The sequence below is a fragment of the Oryctolagus cuniculus genome, chromosome 2, assembly GCF_964237555.1.
Source record: "Oryctolagus cuniculus chromosome 2, mOryCun1.1, whole genome shotgun sequence".
NCBI lineage: Eukaryota > Metazoa > Chordata > Mammalia > Lagomorpha > Leporidae > Oryctolagus > Oryctolagus cuniculus.
The window spans coordinates 21,899,130-21,916,052 of record NC_091433.1 but is presented as its reverse complement, the minus strand read 5'-3'; the positions used below and the strand labels follow the sequence as shown (position 1 = coordinate 21,916,052).

General features: G+C 39.7%; 1 protein-coding gene across 4 annotated transcripts in view; it reads right to left on the bottom strand.

Moving 5' to 3' along the window:
* Positions 1 to 16,923, bottom strand: part of STIM2 (stromal interaction molecule 2) — a 175,480-nt gene that overhangs the window by 52,556 nt on the left and 106,001 nt on the right. For all 4 annotated transcript variants that reach the window (XM_002709383.5, XM_008274823.4, XM_070068117.1 and 1 more), the window contains exon 3: positions 15,408 to 15,522. In XM_002709383.5, coding sequence (XP_002709429.3) covers positions 15,408 to 15,522 — 115 coding nt within the window. The remainder of the gene's footprint in view (positions 1 to 15,407; positions 15,523 to 16,923) is intronic.

Here is a 16,923-nt window from a genome sequence, read left to right as displayed (position 1 = left end):
TTTAACTGGAGAACTGAGGCCATTTACATCCAAGGTGACTACTGATAAGTAATGGACTTTGCCCTGCCATTTTTCCATAAATATTCCTATTTTTTACTTAGGCTTTCCTTTGTACTTTTACAGGGAGATTTTTCTGCCTTCACCTTCTTTCATAGTGATGACATGTTTCTGTGGGTAGCACATCCTTAAGCATCTTTTGTAAGGCTGGACGAGTGTTAACAAATTCTTTCAATTTCTAATTGTTATGGAAAGTCTTTATTTCACATTTCATTCATAAATGAGAGCTTTGCAGGTATAGTATTCTGGGTGTTTGTTTTTTTTTTCTCTTAAAACTTGGAATATATCTTGCCATTCTCTCCTAGCTTGTAGGGTTTCTGATAAGAAGTCAGCTGTGAGTCTAATTGGAGATCCTCTGAGAGTAATCTGGCATTTCTCTCATGCACATTTTAAATCTTTTCTTTATTTTACTGTGGAGAGTTTGACTACAATGTGTCATGTTAAAGATCTTTTCTAGTCATGCCTATTAGGAGTTCTATGTGCTTCCTGTACTTGGAGGTCCCTTTCTTTCTCTAAATTAGGGAAGTTTTCTGTAATAATTTCACTAAAAAGGCTTTCTAATCCATTCTCTCTCTCAGTACACCTTCAGGAATTCCTAAGACCCATATGTTGGGTCGTTTGATAATATTTCATAGATCTCCAACACTGTTTTTTTGTTTTCTAATTTCTTCTTTTTTTTTTGGTCTGATTGTAAATTTTAAGAGATTTATCTTCTAATTCAGATACTCTTTCTTCTGCATCATGATCTGTTGTTAAAGCTTTCCACACTTTTTATTGGTTCTACTGAATTCCTCACTTCCAATATTTCATACTAATTTCTCTTTAAAATCTCAATTTCATGAGGAAAATTTTCTTTCATGTCATGTATGGATTTCTTTGGTTCATGGATTTGCTTCTGATTATGTCTAAGCATTCCTATGATCAGTTTTCTGAATTCCATTTCTGGCATTTCTTCAGTCTCTTCAACTTCACATTCTAGTACTGAAGTGTTGTTTTCCTTTGGGGGTGTCATATTGTCTTCCTTATTCTCGTTTCTTGAATTGCTGTGTTTATATTTAGGCATTTGTGGAGATACTTTTTTTTGCCCCTGTGATGGCTTTTATCTTTGGACTGGACCTCTGTGCATTAGTGGAGTGTCTGCTCTTTCAGTGAACACCCTGAGGCATTGCTGGGTGTAGCCAGGAAGCTCTGTTCAGTGCCAGGGTAAGAAGAGTGTCCAAGGTGACTCTGTTGGCATAGTCTCATGCTCATCTCCTCTCCTCCAAGGTGACCAGTGCCTGGGCACTAGCCCCAGCAGGTCTAATATTCATCTGCCCTGCTACAAAAGCAACACAAAGGATCTATGCTGTTCTCAGTATAAGCACAGATTCTGAAGCAATGACCCTCACCAGGGAAACAGGGAGCCTGAGCATGTGGAGCTACCCACAGTGATGGCCCGAAGAGCCAGCCACACCTGGTACCCTCCCACGCAGCCACAGTGCTTTTTTCTTTTTTTTTTTTTTTAAGATTAATTTATTTACTTGAAAGTCAGAGTTACATAGAGAGAAGGAGAGAGAGAGAGAGAGAGAGAGACAGACAGACAGAAAGAGGTCTTCCATCTGATGGTTCATTCCCAAATTGGCTGCAATGGTCGGAGCCGAGCTGACCCGAAGCCAGGAGCCAGGAGCTTCTTCCAGGTCTCCCACACCGGTGCAGGGGCCCAAGGGCTTGGGCCATCTTCTATTGCTTTTCCAGGCCATAGTAGAGAGATGGACTGGAAGTGGAGCAGCCAAGTCTCAAACCAGCGCCCATATGGGATGCCGCGCTTCAGGCCAGGGTGTTAACCTGCTGTGCTTACAGCAGTGGCCCCAGCCACAGTGTTTTCACAATTTCAGCATACAGGCTCCCACAGTCACGAGCTCCCAGACCCTGTCAATGCTCCCAGCCAGACTCAGGTGTTTCCTCTCAGCTGTTTGCTGGACAGGCAGACAGGAGCTGGCTCAGCTGTTACGTATGTCCAAAATGGCAACTGCCTGCTCTTGGCTAGTTATACGACACCCATGCTGTGTGGTGGGGAATCAGAAGCGCATCCCTTCTTTCCCCCCTTGGTTGGCAGGCACACTGTGCCCCACAGGGCTGCAAGTCAGACTCACTCCAGGCTCTCCCTGCAGCTTTACTGCCAGTGGCTTTAGCTGCTGCAGTCTGATCTCACCTCACTCTCCAAAGCTGGTGCTGAGGCTCTGGGCTGCTGGGGTCCTGAGTTGTGTGCCTGTGATTAATTTTTTTTCACTTAGCATAATATCCTTAATATTGCAGCATGTATCAGAACTTTCTTCCTTTTTAAGGTTGAATAATATCCCACTTTATGTATATCTACAGTTTGTTTACCCATTCTTTCATCAATGGATCTTTCTATTGAGCTCCATCCACTTAAGTATTTCTTTGTTAAAAATATTTATTTCTTTAAAAGGCAAAGTTACACAGAGAGAGAGAGGGAGGGGCGGAGAGAGATCTTCCATCTGCTGGTTCACTCCCTAAATGTCCTGAGTGACCAGAGCTGTGCCAGCCCAAAGTCAAGAGCCAGGAGCCAGGAGCTTCTCCCAGATCTCCCTTGTGGGTGACAGAGGCCCAAGGACTTGGGCCATCTTCCACTGCTTTCCCAGGTACATCAGCATAGAGTTGGATCAGAAATAGAGCAGCCAGAACTCGTACTAGCACCCACATGGGATGCCAGTATCGCAGGCAGCGACTTTACCCACTAAGCCACAACGCCCGCTCCACTTAAGTCTTTTTTAAGAAATTATGTTTGGGGCCCACACTGTGGCACAGCAGGTAAAGCCACCACCTGCAGTGCCGACATCCCATATGGGCGCCGGTTCAAGACCCAGCTGCTCCATTTCCCATCCAGCTCTCTCTTATGGCCTGGGAAAGCAGCAGAAGATGGTCCAAGTCCTTGTACCCCTGCACCTGAGAGAGAGACCCAGAAGAAGCTCCTGGCTTAAGACTGGCACAGCTCCAGCCGTTGCGGCCAGTTGGGGGGTGAACCAGCCGATGGAAGACCTCACTCTCTTTCTCTACTTCTCTCTCTGTGTAAACTCTTTCAAATAAATAAATAAATAAATCTTTAAAAAAGTTGTGTTGTGTCTGTGTGTGTATATGTCTGAGACAACAATATTTAAAATGATTTCTTGAAGGTTAATACTAATTTTCTTCTTGCCAAATCTAATCAGTTTTCCATGTATTTTATTTCTCCCTATAAAACCACTACCCATTTCTCATTTTACTCTGTCACCCATTCTTATGGATAAAAAAAAACTGCTTACAAAGGTTCACATAAGGTAAAGAGAATAAAAGATGAAAGATGCTATTGAACCATGAAAAATAAAATAAAGCTGAATTAAAAACATGAACAAAATATACAAATCGCTTAGTAACAGCTATGAAAGGTAGGCAAAAAAGGAAACAAATTAGTCACAGGATTCACAAGATAAACACAAAACATCACTCAGGAGGACATGAATTCTGATTACTGAGACCTAAAAGAAACAACCTCCACAAGAACTCTCGGCAGATACTTTGCAATATGGTAGACCACACTCCCAAAGTGGCATCTATCCCTTCCTACTGCCTCCCAGGCTGTGCATTAGCAGGAAGCTGGAGTTAAGAAGACTTGAGCCCAGGTGACACAGGCAGGCAGATGGGATTAAATCAATTAGACCCATGAGCTGGAAAACCACACCCCTTCCTGACCTCACCTGTACACTCACCTACCAATCCGACTACTTTGGATGTGAATAAAAAGCCTGGAGCACAGTGGGCCCTCCCCTGGCTGTCCCAGGCCTTCGGGCGTGTGGCCTTTTGGCCGCCTCTCTGCCTCAGCTTTCTTGCCACCGCTAAGCTGCCTGTGGCTGCTCATAATCATACACTTTGCTCCACGTGGCAACTGGCCAGCTGTCTGCCTGGTATGGGCCCTGCTTGTGTTTCTAGACTTCTTCCTCCCCAAAATAAAGCCCTCATTTTCCTGTGTATTTCTTTCACTGAATAAAAGTTTAAAACTTACCACCTTGTCGCCTGGTTTATTTTGAGCCAATATTCAAAATTCTTATCCGAATAGATGGCAAGAACCCACCAAATATTAATATTAAAAATTATTAATAAGGCTGGACCATATAACAGGCACTCCAATATGGGATGTGGGAGTCTCAATCTGTAGTTTAACCACTTGGCCAAATACCCATTGCTGATTTAGCATATGTTTTATCATTTATTTTCTCTGAACTATGTATTTATATATGCAATAAAACAAATGTGTATATATGTACACATTTCAAAATTATATAAATAGAATCTTTAGAACTGAGCCACAGCAATATTCAAATTAAAAGTCTGGCTAATTGCTATAGAAATTTCAATTTTCAATGTATTTTCAATTTGCATTACTTCTATAACAACTGCTTCTAAAATGCTAACTTACATTCATTTGAATAGGGGGAAAGAAAGGAATCAAGTAAGCATAAGACATATTTGAAAAGAGAAGGACTTCCTTGAACTGATCATCTTTGAGGAGAAGAATACAATTACCAACAAAGACGACCCTTAAGCAACAGCAGCAGGAATGTGCTCCATGTAAAGTGGAACTGCAATACCATACATCTGACTTTCCATGGCTACATTCTGAGTCCTTTCTACCCACCCACTTCCCAAACCAAGGACTGATGAAGGAAAACTTAGCATACATCCATATGAAAATCATTCGCTACTGTTGGGAAAAAGAACAATCTAATATTTCAAAAGCAGGGGCTGGCCCTGTGGCTCAGTAGGTTAATCCTTCGCCTGCTAGGCCAGCATCCCATATGGGCACTGGTTCTAGTCCCGGCTGCTCCTCAATCCAGCTCTCTGCAATGGCTTGGGATAACAGTAGAAGATGGCCCAAGTCCTTGGGCTCCTGGCCCTGCGTGAGAGGCCCTGAAGAAGCTCCTGGCTCCTGACTCATGGCTTCGGATCGGTGCAGCTCCGGCCTTTGCGGCCAGTTTGGGAGTGAACCAAATGATGGAAGACCTTTCTTTCTGTCTCACCCTCTCACTGTCCGTAACTCTACCTTTCAAGTAAATAAATAAAATCTTTAAAAAAAAAAAAAAAAAAAAAGCCTACTGCAGGTAGTCCATTGCAGTCACTGAAAGGTAGACAGCCCTCATTTTTACCTTCTGCAGGTTCTGTTATTATACTCCAAACTTGAGGTATCTCTTGAGTCTGAACATAGCAGAGGAGAAATGTACAATAATTCAGGTATATAGAAAACCATAGTAAGGCAAATAAAACAATCTTAGGAAAGTTTCATAGGATGAATTATACACTGGAAAATTTTGCTGTGGGGAAAAAATGACGTTCAAAATATGTTTACTTCATAAGTTCCTAAAGAAGAGAAATTCTCAAATTTTCCAGAGTACAGAAATATTTGATAAGTAGTTTGCAATCTCTTCTGAGAAGCGGACTCTATTTCAGAATAAAGCCAAGAACGACCTATAGGGGTCAGTGCTGTGGCATAGCAGGTTTGGTCTCCACCTGTGGTGCCAGCATCCCATATGGGCACTGGTTTGTGTCCTGGCTGCTCCTCTTCTGATGTAGCTCTATGCTAATAGCCTGGGAAGGCAGTGGAAGATGATCCAGGTGCTTGATCCCCTGTACCCATGTGGAAGACCTGGAAGTAATTCCTGGCTCCTGGCTTCAAATCCGCCCAGCTCTAGCCATTACAGCCATCTGGGGAGTGAACCACTGGATGAAGACCTGTGTGTGTGTGTGTGTGTGTGTGTGTGTGTCTTTCCCTCTGTCTGTAACTCTGCCTCTCAAATAAACAAATAAATCTTAAAGAAAAATGAACGATAAAAGGAAGACAGAATTGTATCCAAGTTAAGTGTCTTCCACAAATTAAAAGACAAAATTAATCCTGGCAAATCAGCAATATACAGTGAATCTGAATCTCCAAAACTCAAATGCCCTAAAGTAAAAGAGGAAGAATGTCAACAATAAAAGAAAGAAGGGGGCAGGTGTTTGGTGTAGTGGTTAAGATAGCACTTGTGGCACCTGCATCCCAGCTCTTACAACTGCAGCTTCCTCCTAATGTGACCCCAGAGAAGTGGTAGTGACAGCTTAAGTAGTTCTGTCCCTGCCACCCACAGAGAAAATACAGACTGAGTTCCTGGCTGCTGGGTCCCAGCCATTTTGGCCTTTGGGTAGTGAATCAATGGATGAAAGATAACTCTCGTCTCTCTGTGTCTCGGCCCTTTGAACAAATAAAATTAAAGTTTTTTTTTTTTAAGAGAGAAAAAGAAATTTGAAAACTAATAAAAAAACAGTTAACTTTGATGGGAAGATCTGACATGAAGGAAACAGATACATAGAAATATTTGTGCTAACACGGGATCATGATTACAACAGATTAGCAACTTATTTTGAGTGCTCTGAACTCATTTGGATATTATAATAAAAAGAAATCTACTCGATTATAACAGAATAAAGGGCACACTTGACATACAATATAAAAATCTATTCTAATAAATACATAAATGTGTTTGCCTACGTTGTAAACTGATCAAGAAATACTGACAGCATTTTGCTAGAAAAAATGCGTTTTAAGGTCCTTGATGTGTTGGGCTGGTAAAAGTGACTAAGCAGTATGTCTGTCTCCTATTCTCTATATAAAAGAAACTTTTTAAATATTTATTCCAGAGACACAGAGATACTGAGGACTTGTCTGCTGATTCACTCCTCAAATGCCCACAATCCCTGGAGGTGGGCGGAGGATGAAGTGGGCAGCAGTGTGGATGGCAGGAACCCAGTTACTGGAGCCATCTCTGCTGCCTCCCAGGGTCTGCATTCCAGGAAGCAGGAGTCAGAAGCTAGAGCTGAGAGTGGAACTAAGTACTCAAATGCAGGATGCAGACACCTTAACTGCTAGGCTAAATGCCTGCCCCTAGAAAAACCTCACTATGAAAGGCCCTTTTTTAGTGGTACAAATGATGACATCTGTCATTCTGAAACTAGACTCCACTTCAAAAACAGGCCTTCCCTGTAGAAACTATTTCCTGTGGACAGTGAGAACCCAATAAATACTTCTTCTGATGGCTAACAAGAGCGTCTCCTAAATCTAAGAGGATGGTATGAACATTGAGAAGTGTTAAAATCTGATCTACTAAAATAACACAAGAATTTATACCATATTAAGAGACTTGTGTTTCAAATGTCATTCATTAATTCAGTGAAGATGTGACAAGAGACAAAAGGTGAACATCCTATAATACAATTCCCTGGCCTTTCTTCTTTTTAAAAAAAAAAAATTTATTTATTTGAAATTCAGAGTTACACAGAGAGAAGGAGAGAGAGAGAGAGAGAGAGAGAGAGACAGACAGAGGTCTTCCATCCACTGGTTCACTCCCCAGCTGGCTGCAACAGCCGGAGCTGTTGATCCAAAGCCAGAGCTTCTTCTGGGTCTCCCACGTGGGTACAGGGGCCCAAGGACCTGTGCCATCTTCTACTGCTTTCCCAGGCCATATAGCAAAGAGCTAGATTGGAAGTGGAGCAGCCGGGACTTGAACCTGAGCCCATATGGGATGCTGGCACTGAAGGCAGAGGCTTTACCCGCTATGTCACAGCACTGGCCCCAGCCTTTCTGAACCTCTGTAAAAATACCCTTCTCCTCTTATTGCATAGAGCCTGCAACACAGTCTCAATTATAGATCACAACACAGGTCTTAATTACTTGTAAACAGATCTTTCTCCACCAACAGACTATGGATAGGTGAAGAACAGAGAACGAACGCATTCTTCACCTTATACCCTCAGTAGCTAGGTTAATGATCATAATAAGCACTCACTAAAAAAGGCCGACTGTGTGAATCAGTATAAGGAATCCCTTCATGCCCAATGGGTCCAAAACCACAAGGAGAAAAAAAATGAAGTTCATCCCAAACACAGGGAGAAAGTTGAACTAGGTATTCCTTTAAAAGACATTCACAATGTTTCATCCTCTCTGCTCAGATCCACATTAAACTCAATGCTAATCTTCCTGCCTACAGTGAACTCACCTCCCCATAATCTATAGTACAAGATTTTCTAAGCCAAGATGCTGCAGTAACTCCTCAGTGCAATGATGATAAAAATGCTAAAGGGCAAACCACTATCACTTAACACACAGTACAAATATTTCTAATCAATAATTTCTACAATATTCTTCTTTGCTACCAAGACCAAGCTCCCTTAAATACGGCACTCCAGGCAACCACCATGGACTGGCAGGCACTGGTGTACGAAGGGCATCTTATTTGCCACTTTTGGAGCCAGCTTATCAGGTTTAAACGGCACTTTCACTATAGTTTGGTCTCCCTCTCTCCCTCTATTCTTGTTTTCCAACGTTGCATAAATGTGCCACGGTCACAGCTGCCTTGCTAAAACAGTATAACAACAGACACTCACTGAGCACCTGCTTCGTGCTAGATGCAGCTCCAAGCCCTTTACATGTATAAATTCATTTCATTCTCAATAATCTGATGTGGTAGGAAACTTTTGCGCGCATTTAACAGAGGACATAACTAAGACACATACAAGTTAAACACTACATGTCAACGGCAAGGCAAATATTGAAACAGTGGTCATTATTATTTCACATAGTCCAAATTTTTTTGGTTTCCAGGGGTAGCACTGTGGTGCAATGAGTTAAGTTGCTACCAGTTACACCAGTATTCCATGTCACACTGCTGCTGACAGTCCTGGCTACTCTACCTGTCATCCAGCTCCCTGCTAACGTGCCTGGGAAGGGGGCAGAAGATGGCCCAAGTACTTGGGTCCCAGCCACGACCCATGAGACCCAGACAGAAGTTCAGGATATTGGTTTTGGCCTGGCCCAGCTCTGGCCGCTGCGGCCATTTAGGGAAAGAACCAGTAGATGAAAGATCTCTCTCCCTCTAACTCTGCCTTTCAAATAAATAAATCTTAAAAAAAAAAGTCTGGCTCATAAACTTTATTATTTGAGTAATTTAGCATGTAAAAGTCTGGAATTGCACCTACTCATTTTTTTATTTTAAAGTGTGCTAACCCATACAGCCCTCTCTCTCATTTCTATGAAAATTTTTGTTTTCAAAATCTCATTGAGGATCCATCTCCCAAATGAAAATTTCTCCATGACAAATCTAGCCTTTCTCTTAAATTCCTATATTAGTACCACTTACACAGTATTTAACCAAACCTCCTTGCGCTGCTATTTAACATTTTACCTGTTTGCATGCAAATTACTGTCAAGCTCCTTGGGAGGAAAGGCCATATTTTATATTTCCTATACCCTACCACTGACTACCAGGCATATTGTTAGCACACAAAGAAATATTCTATTGTTGAGAGATGTCAGAAAGATAACATTACCTCACTATCAGCAAGGCCTCCACTCTGAGTTACTCTTCCAATAATATCTAAACAACATGCACTGATATTTTTTCATTTACACTTTTTTTTTCCACTCCAGTTTTACTGTAACCAACAGCATACACCATCAAAAGCTGGTAGATTTTACCAACTTTTAGAAATCCACTTATATTTTCACATCCAGAAGAACTTTATATAAAGGATCTCTATATAGGAATTATTGATAATCCCCTATAGGTTTAGAAATTTAACAGCTGAATTCAGATGTGGATTTCTTCCTTTACTACATTTACATTTATATTGTATTTTTGCTGTCCTATCTAAACAGGAAAAAAAAACAGACTTGTTCATTTTCTCACTGTTGGGCTTAACACTGGAAACTACTAATTGCCTTTGTCTATTCTTTTAAATATCTAATTCTTTAAAAAGAATTAAAATGTTTCCTAAATTTCCAAATGACTATTCAATTTGTAAAGCCCAAAATTATATGGTGCTCTTAGGTACAATAAGATCCATATTGAGCAAGACAAAAAGATTACCTCGTGGCTGTCACATTACATTAACTACCTACTGAGTTTTCATTTTAAAAACAGCGTATTACTTAATTAATTGTTAAGATATTCTAATCCCTAAATCTTATTGTAAACAATAATTTTCTATCTACGCTCTCCTTGATTGAGTACCTGACTACCATTTAATTATATCCAGCAATTCTCAGAAATTACTCAATGTAGGGGACAGCACTGTGGCGTAGCGGGTAAAGCCACCGCCTACAGAGCCAGCATCCCATTTGGGCACAGGTTCGAATCCTGGCTGCTCCACTTCCTATCCAGCTCTCTGATATGGCTTGGGAAAGCAGTGGAAGATGGCCTAAGTCCTTGGCCCCTGCACCCATGTGGGACACCCAGAAAATGCTCCTGGCTGCTGGCTTTGGATCAGTGCAGCTCTGGCCATTGCAGCCAACTGGGGAGTGAACCAGCAGATGGAAGACCTTTCACACTCTCTTCCTCTGCCTGTATGTAACTCTGCCTTTCAAATAAATAAATAAACTTTAAAAAATAAAAAAAACCACCCAGTTTATCAAAACGTATCTGAAATCTCATATCAGCTTTTAAGATGGTTTTCATTTTCATCGGACTATTGCCATGTACAACTTGACCAAGTAGTCTCTACACAAACAAAAAACTGCATTTAAGTCATTGCTGAAATTTTCCTAGTTGAAGTCAGAATCAATGTCTGCATAATGCACTTTTACTTGTCCCCAGCTGGCAACTCCAGAAAGATCTTGGGTACGTTTTACCATTCAGATATCTGCACATTACCATGGTAGTACATAGCCTAATCTGTTCACTTCATTGATGAATATTGTAAGACTTTATCATAAATGCTGCAAAACTTTAAATACAGTGGACCATGTTTATTCAGCATTATTACAGAGAAGTCAGCATTTACTAAGTACCTACTAGGTGTTGCTAGGAATTACACCAGGTACTTTTATTACAGTATTCATTTCTATCAAATAAGAATTACACCTTAGAAGTGAATTTTTAAATGTGTTCACATTAATAAATAGAAGAACCATGATTTAAAGTTGCATAGCTTAAAAGCCCACACACGTATCTATAGCATGCCATCTCCACTTGTAGCAAATTTTCAAGTAACTGAAAAAAAACAATGGGGCTGGCACTGTGGCTCAGCAGGTCAAGTCACCATAGCAGCAAAGTTCTGAGTCCCGGCGGCTCTACTTCCAATTTGGCTTCCTCCTAATACACCTGGGAAAGCAGCAAAAGATGGCCCAAGAGCCTGGGCCCCTGCACCCATGTAGGAAACCCATATGGAGCCCCAGGATCCTGTCTTGAGCCTGATCCTAGGAAGTCAACCAGTGGATGGAGGACCTCTTTCTCTCTCTGTCTCTCTCTTTCTCTGTCATTCTGTCTTGTAAATGAATAAAACAAATCAAGAGCAACAGTGAGAGGAGGAGGAGGAAGGAAAGAAGAAAAGGGAGGGAAGAAAGAGAGGGAGGAGAAAAAAGGAGCTACCATTTCCTTATCTGCTTCCAGAACTCCTGATCTACCTTCACAGCCCATCCCAAACACCACCTCTGTATAATCCTACCATACCCTGAACTTCCTTTCATTTTAATACATGCCACCGTATATTTTAAGTTTATGCTTACTTTGTCTTTTCTACTCAGATACTTGTACTATACACCTCAGACCCATGTTCAATTTATCTTTAATACCTAGGATCCAGTGCGATTCCTGCTTAACAAATAATAGGCACACAAACAGTCTATTCTGCATATGCTTCTGTAATGTGAATTAGCTTTTGTAAACCTGCTAATTACGGGTCCCACTAATATTAATAAAAAAGTCACATCATTTCATAAGTGAGTTTTCCAAGCACATTATGATTTCACATCACAAAGTAACTGCAATACTAACCCCACCTCAGCAAGCTGTGAATATCACATCCATCCACCCCTCCTTCTTCCTCTTAGCTCAATTTGGACACAACCTGTCTTGGAAACGCTTGCTGCTCAGTTGTCATCTCCATGTGGTTTGTCTTTCTTTTCATTTTTAGCAATCTTAACCCTACCTAATACCTTCCAATAAGTTAGCTTTGCTTCTTTTTCAAGATAATTACTATATCTACTATACTATTTATCGATTAGAAATTTTAAAATTCCTTATACCTCTGCTAGTATTTTTATTAGTACAGCTGCTACTCTGGTTAAAACTGCAGATTTTAAGTAGTTTGCTTCAACCCCATTTCTCCTAAACTGTCATTTTTAAGTTTACAAAATTTAAGTTTTTCAGGAATACATGTAATGCATTGCAATAAAATTGTCTGTACTCAAAAAACCTGATTAAATAAGGCCCTATTCTAGGCACAGGAGACACGACAATGATGGACAAAGAATGAGACTACATGTTCGTGTGTGTATACACTTATACACATATGTGTACCTACACATGTTTTATACAATTATTCATTTCATTTCATTTGTGTGTATACACATATATACATGCACACATTTTTGTACATATTCAGCTAAACAACCTTAAATTATATATTATTGTGGAGGCATATTCTAATAACTACTGCAACCATTTTCAAATATTTTCAGAAGAACCATTCTGTTTCCCAAGCGAAATCTTAAATAGAAACAAAACAACACACAAAAGCAGAACTCTGCACATTCAGCAGGCCCTGTCCCTGGGACACTTCCAGGAACCCTGAGGTTCGTCAAAGAAGGATTTCAAAACCACTACTCCAGCAATAACACCCCGCCCCCAGTAAAGAGTCTGATAGGTTAAGAAAATCAATTAGGTCACCATTCCAGTGAATGTTTGCATCACTACACTCTTCCTTCTCTTCTCTCCTAAGCAGCTGTGTTAACAGGAGCCCTCTCACAACCACTCCCATCCCTGACCACCTACCAAGCTTAAATGGGACACTGGATTTGGCCAACTGGCTGGATTTAGGGGAAAACCATCTCACTATCATAAGGTTAAGATTTTAGAGGGTAAAGCTAAGAAAAAAGAGAGCTAAGAAGCTATTCAACTTGGAAATGCTGTAAACTAAAACACAATAAGCAAACAAACATTCTCACAGATTATAAAAGATTTCACCAAAGTCACTGGGGTGGGAAACCCCAAAATGGAAGTGAAGACAGAGCCCCCTCCCCCAGTTTGGGGTACATTAATGAACAAAATAAAGACACACAACTCTCTGAAGCTGACACTCTTGGGGGCAGAAGAGAGAGAAGTGAGGCATTGAAACATAATGAGTAAGTCAATTCTACAATAGCTTAGAAGATACCAAATAACATGGGGAAAGGGAAGTGTGGGCCAGGAAGGATTAAGAGTGCTTGCAATTTGAAGTTGGGTGATCAGAGGGGCTAAGGGAGTTAGCCAGGAGCTCCTGCATTTGTGGTACAGCAAAAGGTCCAGCTTGGATGGAGCAGTGAGTGAGGGAGATGGATGGAGCAAAAGAGCTTATAAGAAAGATGATGGGGCAGGGGTGGTCAAGTAGAGGTTTACAGGTCACTGTAATAATTTCAGCTTTTACTCTGAGCTACGCACTGATCAGATCAGATTTATACTTTAAATAGGTTACTGTGCTAGAAAATAATTGACTATAGCAGGGTGAACCATCAGGTGGCTACTGCAATTATCCTGGCAAGAAATGCTGGTGACTGAAGCACAGTGGCAGCATTAGAATTCAGGGGTCAAATACATCTTTCTTCACACATAGCCAAATGAGTTCCACTCAATGTACCTTATACCCAAATCCTTATATATATGTATACACACACACATATGTATATATATGTTATGTATATGTGTGTATGTATGTGTGTGTGTGTGTATATATATATATATATATATATAAACAAACTAGTAGCATTAGATTCTTTAATGGAATCCCTTTGGTAATAGCTACATATTGCTGAGATATTTCTCATGAATAAATTAAGACTGTTTTCACACTCTCTTTTCCCTGTGAAATTGATACTCTTACTTATATTCTTATCAGAGTTTGTATTATTTTTAAATGGTGTTGAAGAGAGGAAACAAAGAAGGTTTTTAAGTCTATAACTTTGATCCAGTGCTTTTTCTTTGTCATCTTATTTCTCTTTCCTGGTATATTTCAACAGATGCCTCTTTTTAAAAATGTGTCAGCAAGCCACAACCTTCTTCTATATTAAGGAAATATTGCAAATTGGTAGGATAGTTTTCTATATTTTTCCTTTTTCAAATGTTACCACTGACAGCCTAGTAAATTTTACTATTTCTTCACATTCCTACTTGGTAATCTGCACCAGGTTCCTTTTAATTTTATTTCATTATTCAAATTTGCAGAGAAAAATATATGCTACAACATAATTTGGTGACTTCCATAAAAGAACAGATACCTTAGGAAAGAAAACATTATGGCTGACAATGTTACTCAAAAAAATAAACAAATAGTTTTTTTTTAGTAGCTTCCTAGTTTTAGGGACCAAGTTTTCAGATCACAGACTTTTCCTGTCCTAAAAGTCTACTGTTCACAGATAACTTGAGAACTTAAAGGTAGAAAAAGGAATAAATACAAGCAACACAGTTTTGTCACGCAATTATGGTAGATCCCCATTATCTACAGTTTCACTTCCCATGGTTTCAGTTATCCACAATCATCCCTGATCTGAAAATACCAGATCAGTCCAGAAGTAAAAACTTTGTAATTGTTCAATCGCCATTTGAGTTGCATGATGAAACTGTGCACCATTCTGCTCAGGGCATGAATCATCCCTCTGTCCTGTGCAACACTGTATGTGCTACCTGCCCGGTGGCAGTAGAGACAGGAGAGGCCACATCCACGTAAATTTTACTACAGTATACTGTTATGTTCTATTTTCTTAATTATTGTTCCTAATCTCTTTTTGTGCCCAATTTATAAATTAAATTTTCTGGTAATGATTATGTATGTACAGGAAAAAAACTGTACATACAATGTGCAACCCAGCATCTACTTGGGTCTTAGAACATATCCTATAAGAGTGGGCTACTATATTAGGAAATTCCAAAAAGGACTTACTTAAGTAAAAGTTCAAAAGTTCTGGCCTTCTAAAGACTTAAGGAACTATTCTCTACAACTGAAAAGAAAACTGGGTTTCTATAAGTCTATTTGATTAAATCTTTTACAATAATCACATTTAAAAGCTGAGACAATGATTCACACCTTTAAGCTCTCAGACATCTAGTGTAAGTATCTGGTATAAGGTGCCAAATTATCTGAAAATTATCTGATGCTTAAGGAATCTAAGAAAGATAAAAATCACCTTTCAAAACTAAACACAAAAAAATTGTTTCTAAATTATAATGACAAAATCATTCCATCAATTAATGAGTTAACAATGGCTGGAGTGGGACAAAAGTACAGAAAGCAAGGGACCCAAAATCACAAAGTCTTACCTTCTGATGTTTTCCATTGTTTCCATAAGTCCTCCACAGTTATATGCTTATCCTCCCTGTGCAGATGGCTGTGTTTATTAGTAGCATCTTTGTATTTCATATCTTCTCTGATAAACTATGGAGGAGAAAACATTGAGTTAAATAGACTTAAATTCACTAATTTAGTCTTAATAAAACAATAACCAGAGGGCAACTATTTTCAGATACTAACTGGCATATTTTTGGTATTTTATAGTCATACTATTCTTAAATATTTGTAAAATGTATTTAATGAGATGCCTTCTACTACTAATCACAATGTTGATAAGAGCAGTTGTACAAGCACTTATTCGATGCTATTATTTACCAGGCATTGCTTAAAGTTAGATAACAAATGCATCTACACACCAGCATCAACAAGGAACTGGACTGGGGAGCATGGTCTGGCGTCCCAAGCAGTGCCAAGTGCCAATACTCTCTGGGTTCTTGATGGCTTTCCGGTTTTAGTTCCTTGGGAGGCCTGGGCTGCACAATTTTGATGCTGATTTTCAAGATTTATATTCGTATTTCCCATTTTATTTTAAAATACCCAATTTAAGACCTTAATACCCAGGAGAAGTCATTTATCACCAACATTAAGCACTCAAAGTCTGTGGTCTGACAGACAAAAACTACTTAAATAGTGATACCTTTGCCAGAAGCTTAACCTCTCTTTAGCCTCATATTTCTCATCTGCACAATGAGGAAAATGAAACTGCTTACCACAGTTATGAAGATTAAATTAAAATGCATGCGTAGGATGTATTAAAGTGCTAGACAATAAAAATACTTGGAGCAATTTTTATACAGTCAGCACCGTGTATTTGTGGATTCCACACCCAGGGATTCAACCAACTACAGATCAAAAACACTCAAAACAAAAAATCCCATCTTTCCTAAAAATGTATGGACTTTCTTTTATCTTTATTCCCTAAACAAAACAGTGCAATAGCTATTTACAAAGCATTTCCATTGTACTAGGTGTACGTAATCTACATATTATTTCAAGCACATGCGTGGATGGACACAAGTTATATGCAAACACTATGCCATTTTGTACAAAAGACTTGAGCCTCTCCGTAGGTGGATATCCACAAGGGGTGCAAGAACGGTCCCTGAGGGATTTTTTTTTTTATAATAATGTGTCAACATTATGTTACTGTCACAGTTTAAAGTGTGAATAAATGAACTTCCCTCGGACTAGAATAGGTACATTTAAGACACATTTTGGAGACTATGAAACTTTAAAAAGGTAAGACTGCCTGATACTAGTAACAGTTCAGATACTCTGAAATAAAATGTTAGTATAGAGGTGGAGAGGAAACCCTGCTTCTTCACTGCAGTGTAAGCAGACTTTGCCAAAGGACAACTGTCATGAAAATAACACACTGTCCAAAGTCTAAACCTGAGCTGGTTAAAGCAGATGAGTTCTTTACCAACAACTGCAGGGTCTTCCTGCCCTGAAAATACTACTAACACAGCTTAGTGTGATGTTTCA